The sequence below is a fragment of the Heterocephalus glaber genome, unplaced genomic scaffold (genome assembly GCF_053883595.1).
Source record: "Heterocephalus glaber isolate CG9 unplaced genomic scaffold, H.glaber_assembly_v1.0 deba00001579, whole genome shotgun sequence".
In the NCBI taxonomy this organism is placed as follows: Eukaryota; Metazoa; Chordata; class Mammalia; order Rodentia; family Bathyergidae; genus Heterocephalus; species Heterocephalus glaber.
In genome coordinates this window covers 8,880,357-8,903,235 of record NW_028258360.1, presented here as the reverse complement: position 1 = coordinate 8,903,235, position 22,879 = coordinate 8,880,357, and the positions used below count along the sequence as shown (strand labels likewise).

The 22,879-nt window shown below is 45.8% G+C and overlaps 1 protein-coding gene across 10 annotated transcripts in view; it reads right to left on the bottom strand.

The window, feature by feature from the left end:
• Myo16 (myosin XVI) overlaps nucleotides 1–22,879 on the bottom strand; it is a 531,552-nt gene that overhangs the window by 11,839 nt on the left and 496,834 nt on the right. For 9 of the 10 annotated variants that reach the window (XM_087193116.1, XM_087193117.1, XM_087193118.1 and 6 more), the window contains 2 exons: nucleotides 20,578–20,736; nucleotides 11,973–12,064 (listed from right to left, as the gene is read on the bottom strand). In XM_087193116.1, coding sequence (XP_087049242.1) covers nucleotides 11,973–12,064; nucleotides 20,578–20,736 — 251 coding nt within the window. The remainder of the gene's footprint in view (nucleotides 1–11,972; nucleotides 12,065–20,577; nucleotides 20,737–22,879) is intronic. The other variant, XM_087193119.1, reaches the window with a different exon arrangement.

The following is a 22,879-nucleotide window of genomic DNA, read 5'->3' as shown; positions in this document are numbered from 1 at the left end:
TATGAAACTGGATGCTAACAGAATCCAGTGCAAGCAGACTAAAGAAGTCAGCTGTAATCAAGAAAGAGCCGCAGATTAGCAAGCTCCTGGGCCATAAAACTCACTGCACAGAGGAGACAGAGGCTCTCGTTGGACTCAACGCTCAGCACAGTCCCTGGGTGCAGCCACCTGCGTGAGAACTCCAGGTATTTCTTAATAACTGCTAAAGGCACACAGGATCCCCAAATTATTACAATGCTTATCACTGTGCCCATCTTCTTAATGGGATTGACTTTATCGCTAGGGAAAATCAATTGATTTTTTTAAGCATATGGAACACTGCGTATGTGTACATACGTATGTTGGTGTGTGTGTGTGTGTGTGTGTGTGTGTGAAGGGTGATGTCATGAGAACACAAATAATCACTATTAGGTATTACATCTTCTGATAAGCAATATTCAACCATCTTATCATTGGAGAATATAAACAGGCATGATTTTTGGTAACTTAAAGAATAAAGACTCTAAATAATAGAAGCTAAGCTTAGTAAATAAATTACTATAAATCATAATATTCAGCAGCAACACTAAAATATTAAACAAACAAATGATGAAGCGATACTGGTCGATGTTACTCACTATATGATAACAGATAAACCACAAATATCAGTGGCTAAGCACAGATGAAGTATATTTCCTGCTCACATTAAAGCAGGAATCCAGCGTGTGTGGCCATGAACATGTGTGGCCTGTCCTTGATCTTCATCTTGGAAGATTTTGTATTCAGCCTTGGGATGGGAAAGGTTCTGGGAGATCAGGCAGATGGTTTGTATGGACCGAGGCTGAATGTGGAGCCATTACTATGGCTCTCAACCCATTGGCTAGTCTCAGTCACATGACTGCTCCTAACCAGAGGGATGTTGGGAAGTGTGGTTCAGCTGGCTGTGTTGGAAGATAAGAAGGAACTGATAAGCATATCATTCGCCACAGGGACCCTGGATCTGTTATGGTGCCTTTAAGACATCATCAGGGCAAATTGTGCTGGTAAAAATGGCAAACAAATGGAAAACGGATGTCAGGGGGAGTTTGGAAGGAAAAGAGACAAGACTATGCCAAAGTAGGCAGAATATGAGAGCAAATCTTTTAAATCGAAACTTACTGCCAAAAATAGATGGCAGAAATGACCTGCAAACATATAAAATTAATTTAAACCCACTTGGAGTTCAAACTCTGTGCTTTTTATATCATTGACTTTGTGACACTCTCCAATATCACAGTTCATCTGTTTTAGAGCCTATGTCTGACAGAGTCAGAAATACAAGGCAACAGCTACAAATAATAATGTAATTACAGAACTCAGAGAAGAGCCAGGCCTCCTAGGTCTGCTGAGGCCATGAACTGAACTCCCCACCCCTGTTAGAGGACTACATTTCCACAGAGCAGGGCTCTTTCTATGCTTCTAGCCAAGTTTGCTGTCCCTCTGTCAGGAAATCTGGGACCCAGGTCCCTGCAGCCTCCTTCTCACCCTTGGCTACCCTGAGCAGGAATCGGGCTCTAACTGTGTAATGTGTACAGAGTGTAGACCCTGACTCTTTCCTTACACTCCCAGCTCATCCGTTGCTCTAGAAACAGGTGCGGAAGAAAGTCACAATACAGCAATCGTCATGGCCTTCTACACTGGCCTCTTGTTCCAGTTTGTCACGAAAGGCTTCCCTCTCCCGGACTTCACACTTGTGCCTAAAGGTAATTTCCACCGCACTGAAGCATCTGCCTCAGCGGGGTCCTTTCACCCCACTGCCCTGAGCCCTGCAGCTCCAGGGGTCCCCACTCTGGAACCCTGCCCCCGCTTCTTCACGCCATGAGTCTCGCCATTCCCTGATTGACACTGCGACTCTGCCCCCCTCCTCTACCCCACTTGGTTCCTTCCACCCTGCTGACCCAGTTTAGCTTTTCTTTTCCCCTGTGTTTTACTGCCTTTCAGGGTAGCACAGATTTTGCCTAAATACAGCTCACTGTTTGCATCCTTGTGGTAGAATTTAATTTCCACCAGGGTAGGGCTGTTTGCTTTGCAGATCAAGTACACAGACGTGTGCTGGGCACAAGTAGGACTTCAATGTTTGCCGATAAAGGAATGAAAGAATGAATCTCTAAAAGTTCAATCCATGCAATCCACTGTCAAAATGCAGTGCACATTATTATTATAAGCCCTGAGCAGTTTTATGCATTATGCACAAGTGTATGCATGTAATTGTACAGAGTTATACATGATAAAACTATGTATATCGCTCTTTATGTGCAATATAAGGAATCTTCCAGAGTCATGCTTATGGCATGTGATGCTCAAATTGCACAACTTTCCAAGCCAATCAGCATATAAAATGTGACTATTTTCATAACCTTCACCCAGCAATGCAGCTGCCTGTGGTCCTATGTACCAAATTTATTGATGTATTTTTAACATGGGACTAAATAAATATATTTAGTAAAGCTAGAACATATTATACCAGGCTGCTTCTCAATTCCTCTGGGGTGCTGCTGGTTGACAATTACATTGAGCTAGCAATTTATAGGGTACTTTGTGTTTGTAATACAAAAGTGATTAAGATGCATTTGGTGCACTCTCTATAAACTCAGAAATCTATCAAGCTCTCTCTCTCTCTCTCTCTCTCTCTCTCTCACATACACACACACTACATACGCACATACAAACACACAATTATAATACCACAGAGGAAGCTGCATAAAAAGAGACACAGAGTTTCAGAAATAGCATTACAAAGGCGACTGGCATGCTGGGAGGGCCGGGGAGGAAGACAACCTGGAAGGTCACAGAGAAGCGTGTAGGAGAGTCCACTCCGAGTCACACGCTTAGCCTGCATCAGGAACAAGTCCCAGCTGTGGTCTTATGCTGAAAAATGTGGAACAACTGTCACCTGCTCAGAAAAATGTAAATTCCCATTGCTTACTTATACTTGACTCAAAAATAAAGTCCAGGTAACTTAAATTCCTACATGTGAAAAACAATCTTAAAAAATATGCAGGAACATATCTTTGCGGCAGGCAGCAGGTTTTAATTTCCTTTTTAATATGTCAGACAGCTTTTCTTGAACAGAACAAAACTACAAACCCTAAAGGTAAAGACGAATTAATCTGACTATATTAACATTAAGTGGTATAAATATATAAACTGTGGTGGCCCTCTACAGACTAATTTTCTTACTGATTACAACTAAACTTTGGATGAAATACAAAAACTTCTCTCTGAGGGATCAGAAAAGTAAGCAAAAGCAAAAAAATTGTGGAGGGTAATTAAAGCGTGGGGAATGAAGGCAGAATAATGCTACATGCTTTAAGAAGCTAGAGAATTCTGAGACCTGCTGTACATGGAAGTCTAGAGGGAGACCTTTAAAATGGCAAAAAATGGTACCAGAGGAAAACCCAAAACCTCAGGGATGAACAAAAGCTACAAAAATGGAAAGTACTGGGATGTATAAAAGGCTCTTTTTCTCCAACACCTCCTCCGTGTGTGACAATTAAAACACTCTCTTGGAGACTTTCATGAGACAGATGATCGAGTGACAGCTATAAGGTCAAATGGACAGTAAAGGGTTAAAGGACCAGACAGTTGACCACAGACAGACTGAAATTAGTTATGCATCCATTACAATGGCCAAAACAATCCCCATATACATAAAATACATACATCTAAGATACCAGTAGGTAAACTGCAACAATATTAAAGGCTATTTGAATAATCAAAAAGAAGCTACAGGGAAACAGAAAAAAAATCAAACCTACAAACAACATCAAAGACAAATAGGAAGCACAAAATAAAACTGGTAAAGCCAACTCTGTCAATAATTGCATTAAATAAACATGGTCCGACAAAATCTTGTTAAACTGTATAAAAATAAACAAAATCCATCTGTATGCTACCTACAAGCAGCTCGTATCATACACAGGCACAGAAAGACATTTAAAATACAGGAATGGCTTTTTTGGAAGGGAGGAGTGAAAGGGTCTCGAGTTAGATTGTGCTGACAGCCACACAATGCTGGGGACTCATGACGCACACCGAGCTCTGCAGCATGAAGTGCTATTTGCATGACAGAGGAATTCAATCTTGATAAGGCTGTGTTTAAAAAGTGTGAAAACATACACTTTGCAGACAAGGATCAAGAGAAGGATGGAATGGTGACATTCATTCCGGACAGAAGAGACTCTGGAATGAGCAACATCATGGGTGGGGGGGATAGAAAGGGAGGCCCGATGAAAACAGGATCTCTTCACCACGGAGATGTGGCGGTCCCAACGGGTTCTGCATCCAAGGCAGAACCTCCAAGAGCATGAGGCGGAAAGCTGTAAAACTCAGCAGAGTTAGAGAAAGCTGCAGTTTCAGTTGCAGACTCCAGTGCCCTTCTCTCAGTCGTTGACAGAAAAAGAAGACAGAAATCCAGAGTGGAGAATGGAATACTAAGCCCAACGACCCTAGGGATATCTGCAGACTCCTCTGCCCGGCAGCAGCAACCTCTCTTCTATAGACCACACAAGTCTGGTGGGGACAGACCACAGCCCGGTGTGAGCCACATCATGCACAGGTATGGACTTGAATTCTCAGACCACAGCAGAACCAAACTAGAAATCAGTACCAAAATACTATGGGGAAAACCCCAAGGTACGGTGTCGGGAACATGAGAACATTAGCCAAAGAGGGAGCCCCAAGGGACACTAGACAATATTTTGAATTGAATGGAAATGACACAAAATACATCTAGATCTACAGGATGCAGCGGTTCCAGAGTTCAGAGGGAAACTTTGGACACTGTACCTTTATTTGAGAAAAAGGAACCCCTCAAGTCAGGATTAATTCTACCTACTTAAGAAACCAGAGACAGGGAAAATCAAGCCCAGGGTAAGCAGAAGGGAAGAAATAATAAAGAGGAGAACAGAAATCAACGCAAGTAGAGCAATAGAGGGAAGCAATAAAATCAAAAGCTGATTTTAAAGAGATCAATAAAACGGATAAACCTCTGGCTAAAGTCACCACGGAAATGCAATAAGTAAAGTGTTTACCATGCTGGAAAATGGCAAGGAACATTATCCAGAATATATAGAGAATTCCTGGAATCACTGAGAAGGTTGGACGCACCAGCAGGAGACAGGAGACAGGAATACACCGGGACAAGATCTGAGCATACACAAAAACCCTTCTGCGCATCTGAAAAATGTCAGGTAAGGCCGCAGGGAGGTCTGTTTTATACTTGTCACCTTGGCAATGGAGCAGAATGATCACTGGACTGGGTGCTTACCAGAGAAGGGAGACGCCTCGCCCCTTCTCAGAGGTGCGCAAACTGACCAGACATTGGGGAGTGACCTGGCCATGGTCACCTGGTTACACATTTCCCTCCACGGGACTCAGCCCTCCCTTTTCCAGGGAGCCTCTAGCAATTTCTTTTTATTTATTTATACTTTTGCAATGACTGAGTGAATGGCATCTTAAGGGATGCTCATTGTAGCTTGGTCTAGAATACTGGTGACTTTGAAACTCGTTCTTATAGTTTTCTACCTGAATTTGCCAAGCTGTGAATGGGCCGCTCTTAAGAATCCCAAGGTCATATTCACAAGAAAACTTGTCTTTGAGAAACGTTTCGGGGGCGGATAGGTTTGTGCTTCACGGTGCAGTATATTGTCTCTAAGCATCTCCAGCCCTCTGCAGCTTTGATGGCGAAGGCTTAGTGAGGTCTCTGGGGTCCAGGACACAGCCAAGCCCAAGAGGACACCAGCCCTGTGTGGGGTGGAGGGGCACGTGCTGCCTGACACCGCCACACCCTGAGACCACGTGGTGCCCTGCAGGTTATCTGTGCCAGTGTCACCTCCTGGACCTCCGCTTGCTCCCTGTGAGCTCCCTGCAAGAGCAGGAATGCCCTGAGCGAGAGCTTGGCACTAGCAGGTCTTCTCGGCACCAAGGTCTCAACTCCAGGGCTTTGACATCAAGCCTGGTGCTGATGCTCAGAATGAAATATCCCACGGTGCAACACGCAGCTGAGGGAGGAAAACTCAGCATCCAGAAAACCGTTAGCAGAATAATCTGCCACAAGTGACACATTTATTTACATTTAAAAACACACGCAGTGCTGGCTAGTGTTTGTGGGTACTGCATGACCACGGATACTCTCTGCATACTTGCTTAAGTGTGCAAATGTGGCCCAGGCTACAGGCTAGCTTCAGGCTGATGACCCGCTTCCAGGGTGGGTGGCAGGAATCAAGAACTCCAAGTGGTGGACACTTGGAACCCCAGCCCTCAAGAGAGGGAGGCAGGAGGATCCCTGCCTGGAGTTCAAGGCCAGTCTGAACCAAAAAAAAAAAAACCTCCAATATTGATTTCTCCAAAATTCCAACTCTAAAGCTAATACAGTGGAATGATAAGATCTGTTGAATGTGGGTGTTTTACTAATCAGTGCTTCTTATAAGTTTATGCTATTCTACAATAAAATACTTTTAAAATCATACAGATGATAGATTTTATCAAATTCCACATAGATGTTGGGTCCTGCTGACTCAATCTAATCTTGTTCACACCTTGAAAGCATCTCCTATATTACAGTCAGAACTGGTGTTCAGAACACTGACCCTGAAGGAAAGAGGAATATCAGGATAACAAGCATTCTTCCCAAGCACTCCGGAGACCCCCACAGGAAGCTGGGTGTGTCACAGGTATTTTCTTTGAATAATCCGCAAAACAATTGCTATGTTCTACACTCATATGCTAACATATCTGGGATTCTTTTATTCTTTTGTTTTCTTAAACTTTTTTTGCCTTTCTTTAATTTAAATAGTTTCATTAAATTAATGAAATCAACCCTGAAATTAGGTAAAATTTAAGCGCGGACGCATCCAGGCTCTGTGCCTGAGCCGACAGCTGCTGGCTGTGGATTTCCCACCTGGAAGGCGACTGCAGGGTGGCTTCAGCCTCTGTCCTCTTCAGACCCAGCCACTGCTTGGATGCCTGACTGCCAATTCCCCACAGTTGTGCTTCCTCATTGATAATAAACAGTCAGTGTCCCAGCGAGAAGACACCACGTATTTATAAACATGGAGGATTTACATCTGCTGCATTTTATGAAGGGAAAATACAAAATATAGGGTTTTCTTTTTATTTTCCACACTTCTACTTATCTGTACAGGACATGCCCTTCCCCTGTGGAGAGAGCCGCGCTTCATGAGTGCCGTCAAGTTAATTTACTGTCTTCATTTCTTGCCCATAACCCGTGAGTCATGCAGTGAATACTGATTCCCTGAAAGCGCTTTCTTGCTTGGTCTCCTCCTGATCATATCTCAGACAGACAAGTGGACTGATAAGCAGAGAGATCCTGTTGGAAAGATTCTCTAATTCTGTTCTCTGGCATGTGCTTTAGAATCATTCTTAATGATTAAACTAAGTGCCTGTATGTCCTTATTCCACATACACAGTTTGTTTTATTCCATGCTACATAATAATTTTGAGCAGTCCACAGGAAAAATAAAACGAACATAGAGAGCAGGTATGGGAGGTGCGTGGTACTTTGGAGAACTTAGCTCTGCTGATCTATGGCATTGCAAACTGGTTTCTTCCATGGTTCATTAAAAGAAGCCACATAACAGTTTACTTCTTGATGAGGATCAATCATATATTGTTTCCGTTCTGGGTTTCATTGGCAGCTGTGTCAGAAGCAGGCTTGATATTTATTAAACTCTTGGGCGCTGGACCACTACCACTACTTTACCAAGGACCGACAATGATTTGTTGAGATGAATATTTGAATATGACCAATGTTCATAAGGTCTGGAGTGTGTGTGTGTGTGTGTGTGTGTGTGTGTGTGTGTGTGTGTGTGTGTTACTGAGGGTTGACAGGGTCTTGCTAAGTTGCTAGGACCAAATGCCAATTTACAATCCTCCTGCCTCAGACTTCCAGGATGCCAAGAATGTGCATGTGCAGTCAAACCTGGATAACTTCTGTTCTTTAGAAAAACCCAAAGAAATGTTTTTCAATTTGGTAAGAAATAGAATAAATGGCCATCATGAAAATAAAAATTTATAAAGCACATAATATTACTGTGGAAGCAGGCAGCTAGGAGGAATAAAGAAGTAAAAAGAAAGTGGGTAAGGCTGAAAGATAAAGTAAACAGAAAGAAGCCATCTCAGAGGGAGGGCAGAGAACCCCCCACTCCAGGGCCAGCATGGAGCCCTCAGCAGATGCCCTTGCAGTGATGTTCATGCCCAGGTCAGGGTGGGGCTTCACTTGTGCGTGCCTCCCCTTTGACACCCTTCCGCTGCAACCTGTCTGCACCCCATCCCTCACCTGGGGTCCAACCTGCTCTGTTTATAATGTGCCAGGCCCTCTGGTCAGGAGAGTCTGTGGTGATTCCCAGCTGGAAGACAGCAGCACTGCAATGACTCCCCTAAGTCTAGGACTGCACCCTGCCAGGCACACACACTTTAAGAAAACCATCCGAGTCTCATAAAACCTAAGTATATGAAGGCTGTATCACTGTAAATGCTAATTCCAAAGCCTCTTTGAAAGGCTTCCTAAGCTGTGAAACTCCACATTCGAGTCAGTCCACCAACCTCCCCTCCAGGGCCAGGGTGTGGGGCCCAAGCCGTCCCAGCCTGTCCTCCCTGTCCCGTTCACACCAGGGCTCCAAGAGGTCATGAATGTTTCACATGGTCCCAGGGTGGACAAACCAGGCTTCTGTACGAAGTGCAAATCGACACAGACACTTCCAAGACAGAGCTCATGTCTCAGCTTTCAGTGTATTCAACTAATTTCAGTGAAATTAATTTTTACTTCTTTTATATCAAGCCATTATATTTTGCAAATTAATAAATAATTATGACGGAACACAATATAAACCACATTTTCTATATTTTGTATCTTAGGCTGGGTCTCTATTAGAAAGGGTTTTTCATCTATATTAAGAACCAATAAAGAGCTTGTAGACTTAGTGTAAAAAAACACACTTGCGGATGGATGTAAAATGGATTTTATGGATGATAGCAATTAAATTAGTGTGTCAGTCAAAATTCTTATTTGCAAGCAGCAGCAATGAACTCTGGGTGTCTCTAGCTAGGGGTGGAGTGGCTTTATGGGAGGCAAAGATTTATGGCACGGAGAGGGACTGTCTGAAGATGGCAGTGGGCAGCCCTCATACTTGGATATTCCACTCCACTCCACTGGGGGAGAGCCCCACCCTGCTGCAGAGGTCTCCCAAGGGCCACGTGGATTCTCCACATCCTTTCCTGTTATGCCCCCGTCCCCACATGGTATTTACCCTTCGCATGGTAAATAGACTCACCGAGCCCCCAGAGATCTAGGGAGCTGTCAGAGGAGAGGAGAGAGGAAGGGAGGGAGGGAGATGCTCCTTCCCCTTCACTTTCACTGTGGTGGGGAAGAAATTTAACTTTTATCTTTGAACCAAAAATTCTTTAACTAAATGGCTTGTCCACGCCTGTCAATGGGCTATAGTTAGTTCATTTTCAGAAGCACGTGCCATCTATTCCTGCCGGACTCAGTGCACTTCCCACACGCTCCTAGGCCAGCCGCCTCCAGCCCTCTCCACAGACATTGTATCTTCCTCAAAGGGAAGGCATTAAAATCGCCAATGACGCTAATTAAGGCGCAGACATTCTCAGAGAGGGATTCTGCCTCTGGCTCACGCAGTATTTGATTTCCCTGGGAGGAGCCAACCCTGCCCTGGGTCCAGGGCAGATTTTACAGAATCGCTGCTGTGCTGTACCTGTATCAGAGGGATCCAGAATGCAGCCCCCCTTTCTGGGTCCGTGCTGCCTCCCAAAGGTTACAGCACAGGCACATTCTGGAAGACCTGCACAAGACCATCAAATCAGCCACATAACTCAGCTTCCGGGGCGGGGCGGGGCGGGTGTGTGTGTGTGTGTGTGTGTGTGAGCAGTCTGTCCCAGCTCTTGAGCACCTACGATTTGCATGGGGAAGAAAGGAGCATGGTTTACCATTTCCTTCCGGGAAGAAGTATTATAAGGTGACTTCCGCTTCCTCAGGGATGTCTGGGTTTGAAAGCAAATCCCTTGGAAACCCGGAAACAGGCACTATTCCTGGTGGCTTCGCCCTTCTCTCTTTGCTTCTTAGACAAATCCATGAGCTGTTCCAGAGATGCCTGTCCTACAACCCCCTTTCCAAATGGCCCCTTTCCCCTGTGAGCCACAGGGCAGTGGCAACCCCAAGGAACAGACAGGAGATTAGGACGATCTGTTATTACACCAATCGGTACTCTCCTCCTCTTTCTGTGCCAATATATCAGGGCCAGTGACTTCAGCAGATTGCCTACTGTGAGATTTATTTTTAAGATTAAAATTATTGATTTTTCTCACTACCTCATCAATGTTGTTTAGAAAAATCTCAGCTGATAATGTGGCCATGCTGACATAATTCCAAATATTCCAATGGAAGCTATCGTATGCTGATGGGTTGATTTTGTGCAAACATTTGTATTCTTAGCTGAGTTTTAAAGGTATTTTCATGTCGATGTATGACATAATAAAATTGTGCTCTAATGCCATACAAGAATTTTATTGCCAAAGCAATAATATTTAATGTATTGATAATAAAGTGTTTATAATTGGTGGTTTGTGCATCTCCTAGAATGAAGCATATTATCCTTTTAGAGGTAATCAAAAGAGGATTTTTTTAAAGTACAGCAACGATAGAAGGAAACAAGGAGAGAGATCTTTTGCAAATGGGAAGGGGTCCAGGAGAATGAGGGTGAGGGGAGGTGGGGAAAGAAAAGGGAAGTAGAAAGACTGAAGATGCAGCACTTACATGGACCAACACCCACGAGGAATGCAAGTGTTACATGTCATAAACATGAACTCAAAATAATACTGATAAGAATGGAAATGGGGAAGGGGATTTACAGACTGAGGGAGGGAGATGGGTAGGAAGGGGATTAAAAAAGAATCAAGCTGTGTTATGCACATGTCCCTACTCCTTAAGACGAATATAACCTCCTTGTACTACACACATGTACTAATGAAATAAAAAAATACAGCATACAAAGAAAAGAACACAAAATTCTATTACAGAAATTCTTTCTCTTTCTATGAAAAATACTAGTGTATTAGTGAGTTTCTCCTCACTGGGACAGAACACCCAACGCCTGCAGCTCAGAGGCGGAGGGGTCCATTTTGGTTTCAGGTCGTACATGATTGGCCAGGCCCAGCAGAGCGGCCTAGTGGGGGCCGGTGAAGGACAGCTGCTCACCTCACGCTGCCAGAAGTGGACAGTGGAGGGAGGAGCTAGGGAGGGAGAGGGACTGGTCCAGCCCCCGGTGGCCACCTCTTCCAACTGGACCCACCTCCTCCCTGTAAACTCATCTGTAGACTGCTCTGCCCAAAAAGATAGCAGCCTTCGCCCAGTCCGGGCTTGGGGGCACATCTAGATATAAACCATAACAATCGTGTCCCTTTTTCTCTTGAGTAATCTCCTTTGCTTTGGTGAAATTTCAGAGGCCAAATAAACACAATGAGATAGACACGATGTCCATGCACACAGGAAGACTCTGCGACCCATACCCTCATTTGACCCGAGCGCTCCCTGCCCAGGCTCTCTCTGCAATGAAATGAAGGTGTGAGGGGCTCAGAGGCACTTCGAGGTTTATTTCCCTGTTGTGGTCACTTCCGGTCTTCTTTCTCAGCTGAGGTCAAATGCAGAAAACACATTAACATCCTCTGCAGGCTTTACGTCACCACTGTCACCCGACAGCAACTCAAAACCACTACATATATTATGTCTGCAATAATCAATTCAAAGCCTTTGATAAATTTCGGTTGTGTTGGACATTATCTTTTTGAAACAGCAGAAATGGAGTCAGCAGAGAAGAAGGTTGAGTCGGAGGGCCTCAGGGCGGAGTGGGAACAGCCAGGTTCTGCAGCTGCGGAGGAAGAAGACCCTGCCTGAGGGAATGGGGACGCGCGGGCCCTACCTGAGCGCTGTGACTCTCCCGATGTCTCCGGAACGACGGCGGCCCTGTGCCGCTCACACACACCCGCGGGTATTCAGCATCCTCAGCGAGACCTAGGGGGCCACACAGCAGAGTCAAGTTGTGCCGACTCCCCCAGAAATAAGCTCCGACCCATCGCAGTAACCAGCACTGCTGCGTGTCGCGGATGGAAACATCAATAAACACTAGTTGAATATTAAATTCACCATGGAAGGAGGAAGTACAAAGTATCGTCATGGTCTGACAGAGGAGAGGAAAAACTAATGAAGAAATGCATTGGAGCAGCTCAGAAGGGAGCCTGAAGTGCTGGAGCGGAGAGGGAGATTTCCTGAGGCAGAAAACAGTACTGAAGCCAGTGCCACTGAGCGGGGTAAGGGGAGCGGAGTGAGGGGCCCTGAGCCCACTTAGGCGACCCCGAGAGCTTCCTGGGGTGCTGGGGCCCGGGATGGGAGGAGCCCCGTGAGCAAGGCCCAGCCTGGCAGGTGCAGGGAGACTGGGTGTGGCCCGGTGGGAGAGGAAAGTGGGTCTGAGCCCCTCCGGGCAGGGGAGGCCTTCCTGGAGGTTCGCAGGAGTGGACAACAGGGCACTGCAGACCCGAGGCACACACTGTGAGGGAGAAGCGGGTTACACCTCCTCGCGCGGGCGTTAGAAAGAAATGCCCGCGAGAATGCCCTAAAATAAAAGGCAGGTTTACGAAGAACAACATAGAGCGTTTAAAACCTGGAACGAAAGGCTTTATTATTCTTAAAACACCCTACACATTCAAGTAAAAGGCCCACTATCAGATTTTTTAAAACGAACAAAGAATGTGCACAGAAAATAAAAAAGAAATGATGTAAATGACCAGAATGTATAAGTGCGTTCATATTACGGAAAATTCAAAATGTGCATGCAAGATTATAATAACTTACCTATTTTACCTGCCAAAATAACAAAGCCTACAACATTTTTTACAGAACTTTCAGACTTAATACAAAATAGAATACGAAGTGAAACTCCACCCCTACCCCCAAACTTGGGACTCTCCGTGTTTCAATCTTATTCTATCTATGTTTTCCTGCCTTTTAAAAAACCCCAGAAACCATGCCACTTGTCCTGTGAAGGCGGGCGCCAGCAGGCGTCCAACTGAGGGGACACTGCTGACTGGGCGGCTTCCCTCCTGCAGGCCGTGGAGGGGACACTGCCGACTCCCAGGATGCAAAGTCTCCCCGAGCAGCCGAGACCCGGGGCCAAGCTGCTGCCAGCGTTTCCGGAAACTGAAGGCTAAGCAGCGTGTGGCCTCTCTCACACCCGCGAGGCGGCCTGCCCTCCCCAGAGCGTCCAGTTAGACACTGTGGGTCTCTTCCTTACCATCTTTTCAGAGCAGCAGCGAGGTGCCAAAGAAGGCACCAGGGCACGGGAAGGAGCGCCCTGAAGCCGAGTACACGCAGCCCGGGCCCCAGCAGACTCCTCCTGGGACGCACTGTGACCCCAGGGCCAGGGACAGGAAGATGCGGACAGGATGCAGGCGGGGGAGAAGGTGCTGAGCTCTTCTCCAGCCCCGTTTACTGATCCTGGAGTCTGGCCAATGACCCCTCACCAAGGACAGCAAGAGAAACGAAACGAGGGGTTCTAGGACACGTCCCTTGGGCTGGCGTGGCTCTGGTCCCCGGGGCTCCCTGTGGTCTTTAAAGGGATTCCAAAGAGTGGGTGGCTCTGGGGCCCTGCAGTCAACCTCAGGCTCTGCACTGAAGGTCTCTGAAGAGGAGGAGAACAAGGCAAACCTCAGAAGTGCGTCACCCCAGCTTCAGTCCGAACAGGAGCTCTGACTGCACAGGGACCCGAGGTGCTTAGGGTTCTCCGCGCCCTCTCGGCTCCCAGGGGCCCTCATCCTGGCCAGTCCTCCCCGCTCCCGGGACGGGACTCGTCCCCTCCCTGTCCTTCTCCTCCGTGCCTGTTCTCAGCTTGTCGCCCGGCGTGGCTCTGCTCTCAGGCCTCCCTCATCGCTCTGGAAGTGCGTCCTGATGCCGTGAGTGGGCGCTCCCAGCTCAGCTCAAAGTCCTGCCTTTGCTGTGTCCACCTCCGGAGTCCTGCATGAGCTCCAAGGCACCGTTTCCATGGTGACCCTGTCCTCAGACACTGCTGTCCTTGTTTCCTGAACCCCAGGTCACCCAGGATGGCCGCCTCCTAGCTCTCCCGTCCATTAGAGTCCCATGCCCTCTGTCCCTCATCCTCGCTGGCTTTGTGGCTCCCGATCCAGCGTGTTCCCGAGCGCTGTTCTTATCTGGGACACAAAACCCAGAAAGGCTCCATGAAGGGCGATAAACTCGACACCGGGCCTTACTTCCTACCCTGCCATTCACATGCAGTGGTGCCATCGAGTACTGCTCTCGTGGATGTAGAAGGAAACCCTTAGCCGATTCAGGGGACACCACTGACTCCCTGCTGGTTTTCATCTTTATTTTCATCACTGCGCGATTGCAGTACACAATGATTATGCTCATCTCAGAGAGCTGGTGCCTGCATGTGACACATCTTCACTCTTTTTCTGTCCTCTCCCTGTCTCTTGGCCTCCTTTCCTTTTGTAAAAGACCTGTCTCCCAGTTTCCTGTTTTCTATCTTCTATTTCCCTCTTTAATTTATAAAGACTTTGGGTTTCTTGTATAAGAGAAACCACATGATACTTAAGCTCACGTGTCTGATTCATTTCATTTAATATGATGGTCTCAAAGTGTGTCCATTTTCCTCCAAATGACTCAAGTGTATCCTTGATGGAGCAGCAGTGCTCCAGTGTGTGTAAACACATTTTTTATCCATTCACCTGATGGTGAGCATACAGGCTGCCTCTGAGATTTAGCTGTATGAGTCGTGCTGTATAAACCTGGGTGTGCACAGCTCCCTGTCAGTCAACCCAAGCTTTAACGCCACACTCTTCTGGGAAAGTCTTTGACTTCTCTTGGACACTCATGGGAGAACAGCTGGAAGGGGAGCAGCTGAGTTGAATGCCCTGTTCTGTAGTCTTTTCCAGCAGGCATCATCACTGTTCATGTTCACAGGGAGGGCGCCTTGTGTGGTCATCATGTCCCTCCCTTGCCCGCACAATGCCTATGTGCAACCAGCAGGCTGGACAGACGCTGTGAGTGGCAGTGTGCACCACCTCCCCTCGGGACCCCTCCTGCTGCTCTGCCTTGTGTACCACTTTGCAACCTCCAGCCCAGGAGTAAGATGGTCCTCCCTGAGTTCACCATGCACTCTCATATCCACCCCAGAGGCTTGTCATTCCCCACTGCATTCCCCAAATGCAGTGAGGCTGCACAATGATATGCATGTTTGGCTACACACACGCCTGAGCTCGGGTCCATGTGTAATTTGTCGTAAAGCACCGATACTAGTGTGGTAGGCTGTACAGTCTTGGAGAATTCATCACCTTGTATCTCATTTGTTCATTGCCCATGGTTTCTGTTTTTACTGGGAAAATCCACATGGATCTTGTAGCTCTAAAACCCTTCAAGATTTTATAATGGTGTAAGGTAGTATTCTCTGAGCACTAACTTGGTACGAGTGCCATCATACAAAAATCCCTGGGATTTCAAGACAAGAAAACTGAAGGTGGAGAGGATAAGTAATGAAGAGTCAAGCTGGGCACTGGACCCAGGTGGAGGACTCCTTAAGCCCCAAGAACAATGTCACACTGCTGAAAAACAGCAAGCGATCGCCTCAATCCATCCATTTCCAGCCGGTTTATACCGAGCAGGGGAGAAAATTTAATTAAATGAGGCCCAAAGTAGACGTGATGTAACATGACTTCTAGGGGGAGGGATTAGGGCTTGCAGGTGCCCCAGGGCTTCTTTCTTGTAGGCATCTATTGCTTGAAACAGCCAACTGCAAACTATCCAGCACGTCTGGGGAAGGCTGCTTATTTTTCTGGCCTTTGAACTTTGAAGTTAGACGGCAACAGTACAGTTTCCAAGCGTTCAGTGCAATTCCCATGAACATACATGGCAGCTTCTGGAAGGTCTGTCCGAACACAGCTGTGAGTGCCCATCTGTAGCTCGCTGGCAGCGGTGGGGGTTTACCTCCAGGCGCGGCCCGTGGAGGGGGCTTGGGGTCCCCCCAACCGCTGAGCTCAGAGACCTGCAGAAGACAGCACTCCTGGCCCTGTGAGGGGTGCACAGCTCTTGCCCTTCGAGAGCCTTCCTGTGTGGGGAGAAGGGGTGATCACCATGTATGTAAACCGGGGACCATCTCCCTGACAGCCAAAGAGAAGTGCAGGTGGAACGACTGCTCTTTAACTGCCATTTTCCTGTTGCTCGGGAATAAAATGTCTATCAGTTGAGCAGCGAGACAGAAAATCACACAGATGATGAAATATCCTTGCTGGAAGTTTTTATATCTCTATTTCTCCACAAGATAAACATCTGTATATTCACAATATTTTGTTTGCTATAGCTAAAACATTCTACAACTAAAAACCGCTCTCTAATCTAATGATAAATAACCACAAGTCTGGGGAATAATTAAGTACACAAGAAAAGATCTAAGTCTCTGTTCACATCAGTGGAAGGATGGCAATTAAAGTAAGTGATAGCTGTAATTACCCACACAGAACTGTATTTCGGCAAATGAACAACCAGATCATTATTTCTGGGATGCAGAGGTAGCATGCTGACACTCGCATTCCAGAGCAGAACGTTTCTAGAGAAGAGCGGTTTCTGGCTCTTTGAACTTCGCGTTCCCTTTCATCCGCGGCTTCACTTGGGAAGGCCGTCCATGGCGCTGTTCCGTCAGTGAGGCCTCCTCACACTTCGATGTCCGAGGCCTGGAGATTTTAATCATCTGGGGAATCTCCAGGCGCCCACAATTCACGCCGCTCACGAAACCACGTGGGCATAAATGTGTCACGTTGCTGAGAAGGACTGGAACTTCCACTGCAATAATTTCCCGCCTGTGCACATGGCTCTCGAGATTTTCAAGTGATCTTCAATTGACGACAACGCAGAACCAGCTGTGTTTTAAAACCCAGACCCTGCAAGCATTTAGGAAGAATATATAAACCTGCACTGCAGGGTTTGGGCACACTCTACTGTTACATGCTGAAGTTCAAAGGCCTGGCATTCCCAAAGACTTGTTTTTATATTATTAATTTCAAGGAGAGTCCGCCATGAGCATTTCCACTCTGGTCTAGGGGGCTCTTGTTTGTTCCATTGGTTTTGGGCTTTGATTTCACTTACAGAGTAAGACTGAGCTTTGCGAATTGACTGTTCTGGGATGATTTTCCCCAGCTGTAGCTTTTGTCTTTTCACTTAAAACACAGAGAAAATGAAGTCTCTCGGTGGAGGGAAGTTCCCTTCCCCGTGCCTCTTTCTTTCCTCCCTCTTTCATTTTTGCTCGTTTTCTCGTTGTAGGGCTGTCACTGCCACACAAGTTGAGAGACGTTGTCAGCTACTGGAAGCCCAGCCATTCCTTCTCCGAGACCGGACTGACTCTGCCTCCCCCTCAGAGGTAAATCTCCGCCCTGCTCAGGTGGGAATCTTCTCAGAGCTCCTCCCAGCCCTGGCATCTGCGCTCCCTGGGGTACGTGGCCCCTCACCAAGGGAGCCACCTCCACGGCAGAGTCACGGGTGCTCTTCTTGTCCTGTCTTCTGTCCCCACTCCATTCAGTTGCCTTTTGCTTTCAAGTCACGTCCACTCTGACGATGCCCCAGTGTTGGTTCCACGTGGTGGAAAGGATTTTCGCCCAGCTCCTGGTCTTCTTCCCTCTTGGCTGCCTGGCCGCACCCGGTCGGTCCTGTCCTCTGAGAAGTCCTTTCTTCTCCTTTTTCTGAGGTAATAAAGGTCTCCCATATTTTCTTTTAGGAGTTTATTATTGTATGTTTAGCATTAGACCTGGAATCTACCAGAGATTTGGGGGGTTGTGTTTGAGTGGATCCTGAGGTAGGGGAATCTTCCTGCCTTGCCCTACGTGGACAGCAATGGTTTCTTCTCCCAAAACCCTGGGAAACAATTCCGTCACAAACGAAGTGACTCTTCACGTCAGCCAGGACACTTCTCTCACTGTGTTTGTCCAGCACTGACATTATTTATTCCTCAGAACTTTGGGAAAATTTACTGGAGAAACAGACTTCTCCTTGTCGGACCGTATTCTAGTTACACATTACATTAATTTAATAGTTGGAGCAGTATTTAGTTTTCCTATCTTACTTTGCTAAGTTCTATTTTTTGCACTTGATCTTAGCCAAAAGGCTGAGAAGCGATAAGTAATTTCTATTTTTTGAAAAATGTGTTTTTTAATGTAAGTTTACATTATTTTTGGCAAAATCTATTCATATTCTATGAACATAATTTTTTAATTTCCACAAGTTCTATCTGGTGTCCCTGTCCTATGCCTACAGTTTAATATCGACTTCCCTTACTTTTGCAAGATGATCATCAGTTCTATTCATGCTTTCAAGGAGTTTCATTTAAAGAACAAAAATGATGCTTTGCCCTTTCGTGTTTCAATAAATTCTATGCTTAATTTTATTACATCTTTCCTTCCACTTTATTAGAGCTCGATTTTGTTTCCAACTTCTTGACATTGTTAATGCTGACTCACAGCCTCTCTCCTCTCACAATGCAACGTTTAAAGGCGCACATTTCTATTTATGAAGATGCTGGCCATGTCCCCAGGCTGTAGCCTTGCATAGACACCGAATATGTTCTCTTCAATTTATTTTGTGAGTTTTCTCTTGAGTCCATTGCTTACTTAGAGATGTAATTCTTAATCCCAGATGCATGATGACTGTTCATTCTGTTTACTAATATTTGCAAGCTCTGTTTTCTTCATATCTACTCTTTCAGCACTATGTATTTCAGACGTCTTAGTCCTTAAAGCATTGTATTGCCAACTGTCTTTGATGCAGAGTTGCACTAAATGAAGCTTTAAAGTAATTGTAAACGTTTGTTTCCATGTGTAGCCTTATATTTGTCACCCTCCTTCCCTGCCTGCCTGCCTCCTTGCCTTCCTTCCTTCTTTCTCTCTTTCTTCTTGGACACTGGGAATTGAACCCAGGGCCTTCACACTGAGCTGCATAGCCAGCTCTTTTCATTTTCACACAGGGTCTCGCTAAGCCACTAAACTTTCCAGGCTGGGTTCAAATTTGCACTGGTCCTGCCTCAGCCTCCCGGAGTGCTGGAATAATACGCCTTCACTCTTTCTACTTCTCGATTCTCTATGCAGTGTTGGAACGTCTCACCACATCTGTTTCCCACACAGGTATGCTCTCTTCTTTCTTGCTCCTCCTCCTGCTTCTGTACCCCACTTCCCCAGGTGTTTCTGTTTGGTTGTAAAGAACCATCTCACTCTATTATGCTGTTTTGCAGTTTCAAGATTTCCACTGGTTAGGTTTTGTTGAGTCTCCATTTCTGCTGCAATTCTATTATCTACTTAGGCAGGATGGGCATACATGCTTTTAAGATGTGTGTCATTGATCTATGATCTTTTCAGTGACTGTGGCTGTCCTACAACTGACAGTAAGCACGGATTCCCTAGCTTATGCTGTGTGCCTATGTGTCAGTTATTTTTGATGCCATGATAGACATCGTTTTGGAGAAATGGTTTGTGAGAATACCTTGAAGCCTGGGCTGCCATTACACCCCGAGGATAATCTGCATGCCTCCCCCAAGCACGTGCTGACCCTGCCACTCCAGGACACCACAGCCCAGCACGGAGGCTGAATTCACGGTGGGGCCGTGTCGTGGTTCCGGCACACTGACTTTGGGGTGGACACACCACAGCCACCCCAGGCCCTGGACTTGCTGCCTGCCTTGTGATCCGGGAGGCAGTGAGGTGCACACCCCTGTCACCTGCCTCTGCAAGCGTCCCCGGTGTGCCTGGGGTGCTGGCCACAGTGCCGCAGCACAGCGGTTCATTCACAGCGGCCCACTGTGCTGATGCCTCTCCAGCGAGTCTAACCAGATGAAAGAAAAATATTTGTTCCCTTCTTTTGAAGGTTTTTATGGAAAGGTTGGTCTGATATTTTTTGCCAGAGTTCTTTGATATACAAGAGAAAATATTTATTTACAGGGTTTTGGACACATACAGTCAAGTTAACTTCAAATGATACACTCATTGATGCCCTCGAAAGAACAAACTAAAGGCAGTTTGGCACTTACCATTCCTCCAGTATTATTTTCCATCACATTTCTTAGTTATGGGAAAATATTTTTTAAACAATGTTGGTAGAACATCCCTGTCCTCTTGCTACTCAGTATATGACTAATTGTATGCCAGTTCTAATGGAAAAATATTGCAAAAAATCTCTGAAAATTCTCCACATAATGAATGAAATCCTAATTCCCAACAATAACCATAGTATTCTGACAATAATCACCTCATGGAGTTTCCCAGTTTATATTCTATTTTCCAGTTAGTAAGCCTACTTACTGCATATATATATAATTTTTCCTGGTACCAGGGATCAAATTCAGGACCTTGCACTGGGGAGGCAGTGCAGTGCCACTGAGTTAAATCCCCGCCCTGCACTTTTATATTTTAAATCTGTTCTTCCTAGGAAGGTGATACAGTTTCAAATTTGTGTGCATTTATTTCTGATTTAAAAGTGCTTACCATTGGAGACAGAATTTCCATTTTCAGCAGGTACAGCACTAGACAGTGAATTAGAGAACTGAATTCCGTGGTTGTTCGCATTTCTATCTTGAGTCTCTGAAGCGATTTCTGATGTACCAGGATCATCCTGACTGGTTAGGTTCAAGTTAGTTTCAAAACCTAAAACAAATTTCAGAAAAGCTTATTCCTGTGTGAAGACATGTACTGACAGAGCTGAATAAACATCCTGGGAACAAATAACAGAGCTTACCAAATCAAATATTAATACATTTAAAGTAATTGATAATAATCTTTAATCAAATCTATGGTCTCCATAAGTCACCAAATTTTGTCCCAATACTATTGAGCCAAAAGAAAAATATCAAATGGAGAAAACTGCATAATTTGTCACTTCCACACATTTATACAGATGTCACATATCAGTTTCATGTATCTTACCCATCTGCAGAAAGAAATGAGCTAATGTATGAGAAGCTCTCTGAATTATTAAATTTAAATACAGTAAGGCATACTTATACTTTAAAAATAAGGAATCTATTTTCTGCACTATTATAAAATTTTTATTAGCCACTTTTCAAAATGAAGCTTCAAATACACTCAAATATATCCATGCTCTAACTATCAAATGAACATCCTACTGGCGTCATCTGGGGTTTAAGCACCCGGAAGCCATCATCGAAAGCCAGCTAGAGGGCCAAGTGAAGGCCAAGGAGGTCGCATTAACCAAATGTAACCAAGGCTCAGGCTTTGGAGCGATGTCTACAGGAAGCTGACTTCCCCATGGTCACCGCCCAGGAAGCTCTCAGGTGACAGCCTGCAAACCACGCCTGAGTGACACCTGTCCCCTCCCCAGAGCTGTCCCCCACTCTGTTGCCAGTGTCCCTGGGATTGGGATGGGACTGAACCTAAGGCCATGTGTGCTGGGTTTGTCCTTCTTTCTCCTTGGTACTTAGTGGATTCTGCCTTAAAGTTAGGCCTTTCCAACGTTTCAGGCTAATAATTATTCCAAAGAGATAACAAACATCTCTGCATCATTCGACTTTGCTTACAGCAGAAGTATGTTATCCTCCCCAACCCAGTCCCAATAACCCAGTCCCACAAGGCAGAGCTGTCACCCCCATTTTGCTGGGAATTCAAGTTAGTCAGAGTCATGCTGTGGGGAGAGGTTGGATGGAAGTTTAACCTTTACATTCTGATTACCGTCCAGCTTTTTACTCAGTGAAAGACAAGTTAAATCATGTCACTTCTACGCTCAAAGCTCTTGAAGGACTGTCGCTGCCTAAAATCTAATGAGGGGAGCTAGGAGAGATGACGAAAACATGGAGAAGGAGGAGGAGGAGGACGGGAGGGAAAGGGGAAAGGCCCAGCCCGGACTCGGTCCTTCTGCCCTCCCCTCCCTGGCATTGCCCCATGCTCCTGGGATCCACACCCACAGGGCATCATGGGTGACAGGACTCGGTCGGGCCACCCAAGGGACCTCTCGCTGAGAGTCACAGGGCACAGCCTGCTCAGCCCAGAAACAAGTCAAAGATTTAGAGGTAAAAACTACTGAGTAGATAGAAGGAACGCCAAATGATCTGCGGTTCCGCAGAAGGTAATTCCAATTAGCCAAAGCAATCTCGAGCAAAATGGACAAGGCAGGAAGGATTGCACAGCCCGACTTCAAAACATACATTATGGAGCTGTAGTAAACAAAATGGCAGAGTAAGGGCACAGGAGCAGGCACACAGACCAACAGAGCAGAGCAAGACCCTGGAAGGGGACCCACACATCCACAGCCAACCGACTTCTGGCAGAGGAGCTAAGAAAGTGCAGTGGAGAAAGGACAGTCTTTCCAGTAAATGGAGCTGGGAGAACTGGTATCCATATGCAGAAGAATGAAACTAAACCCCTATCATTCAGTCGGTACAAAGCCAACCGAAAACAAATTAGAGAGATCCTTAAAATTTTGTCATGTGAGTTAGGCTGCAGGCCTATGTTACCTGCTAAATATTTTCTTAATTTTTGTGATCTCAAAAACAGACCTGTTTAAAGGTGGCCCTGGAGTAGAATAAGACAAGACATGCAATGAGCCCAGAAACGAGGAAACTACTAGAAGAAAATATCAGGGAGACACTTCAGGACTTTGGCATGGGGATAAGATTAAAAAAAACCCCAAAAACCAAAACAGAAACAAAAGAAAAAACAGAGAAATGAGATAGATCAAATTTCTGCAGAGTGAAGGAAACGAACAACACAGTGAAGAGACAACCTGCAGAATGGGAGAAAGTATTTGCAAATTACACATCTGATGAGTGATTAA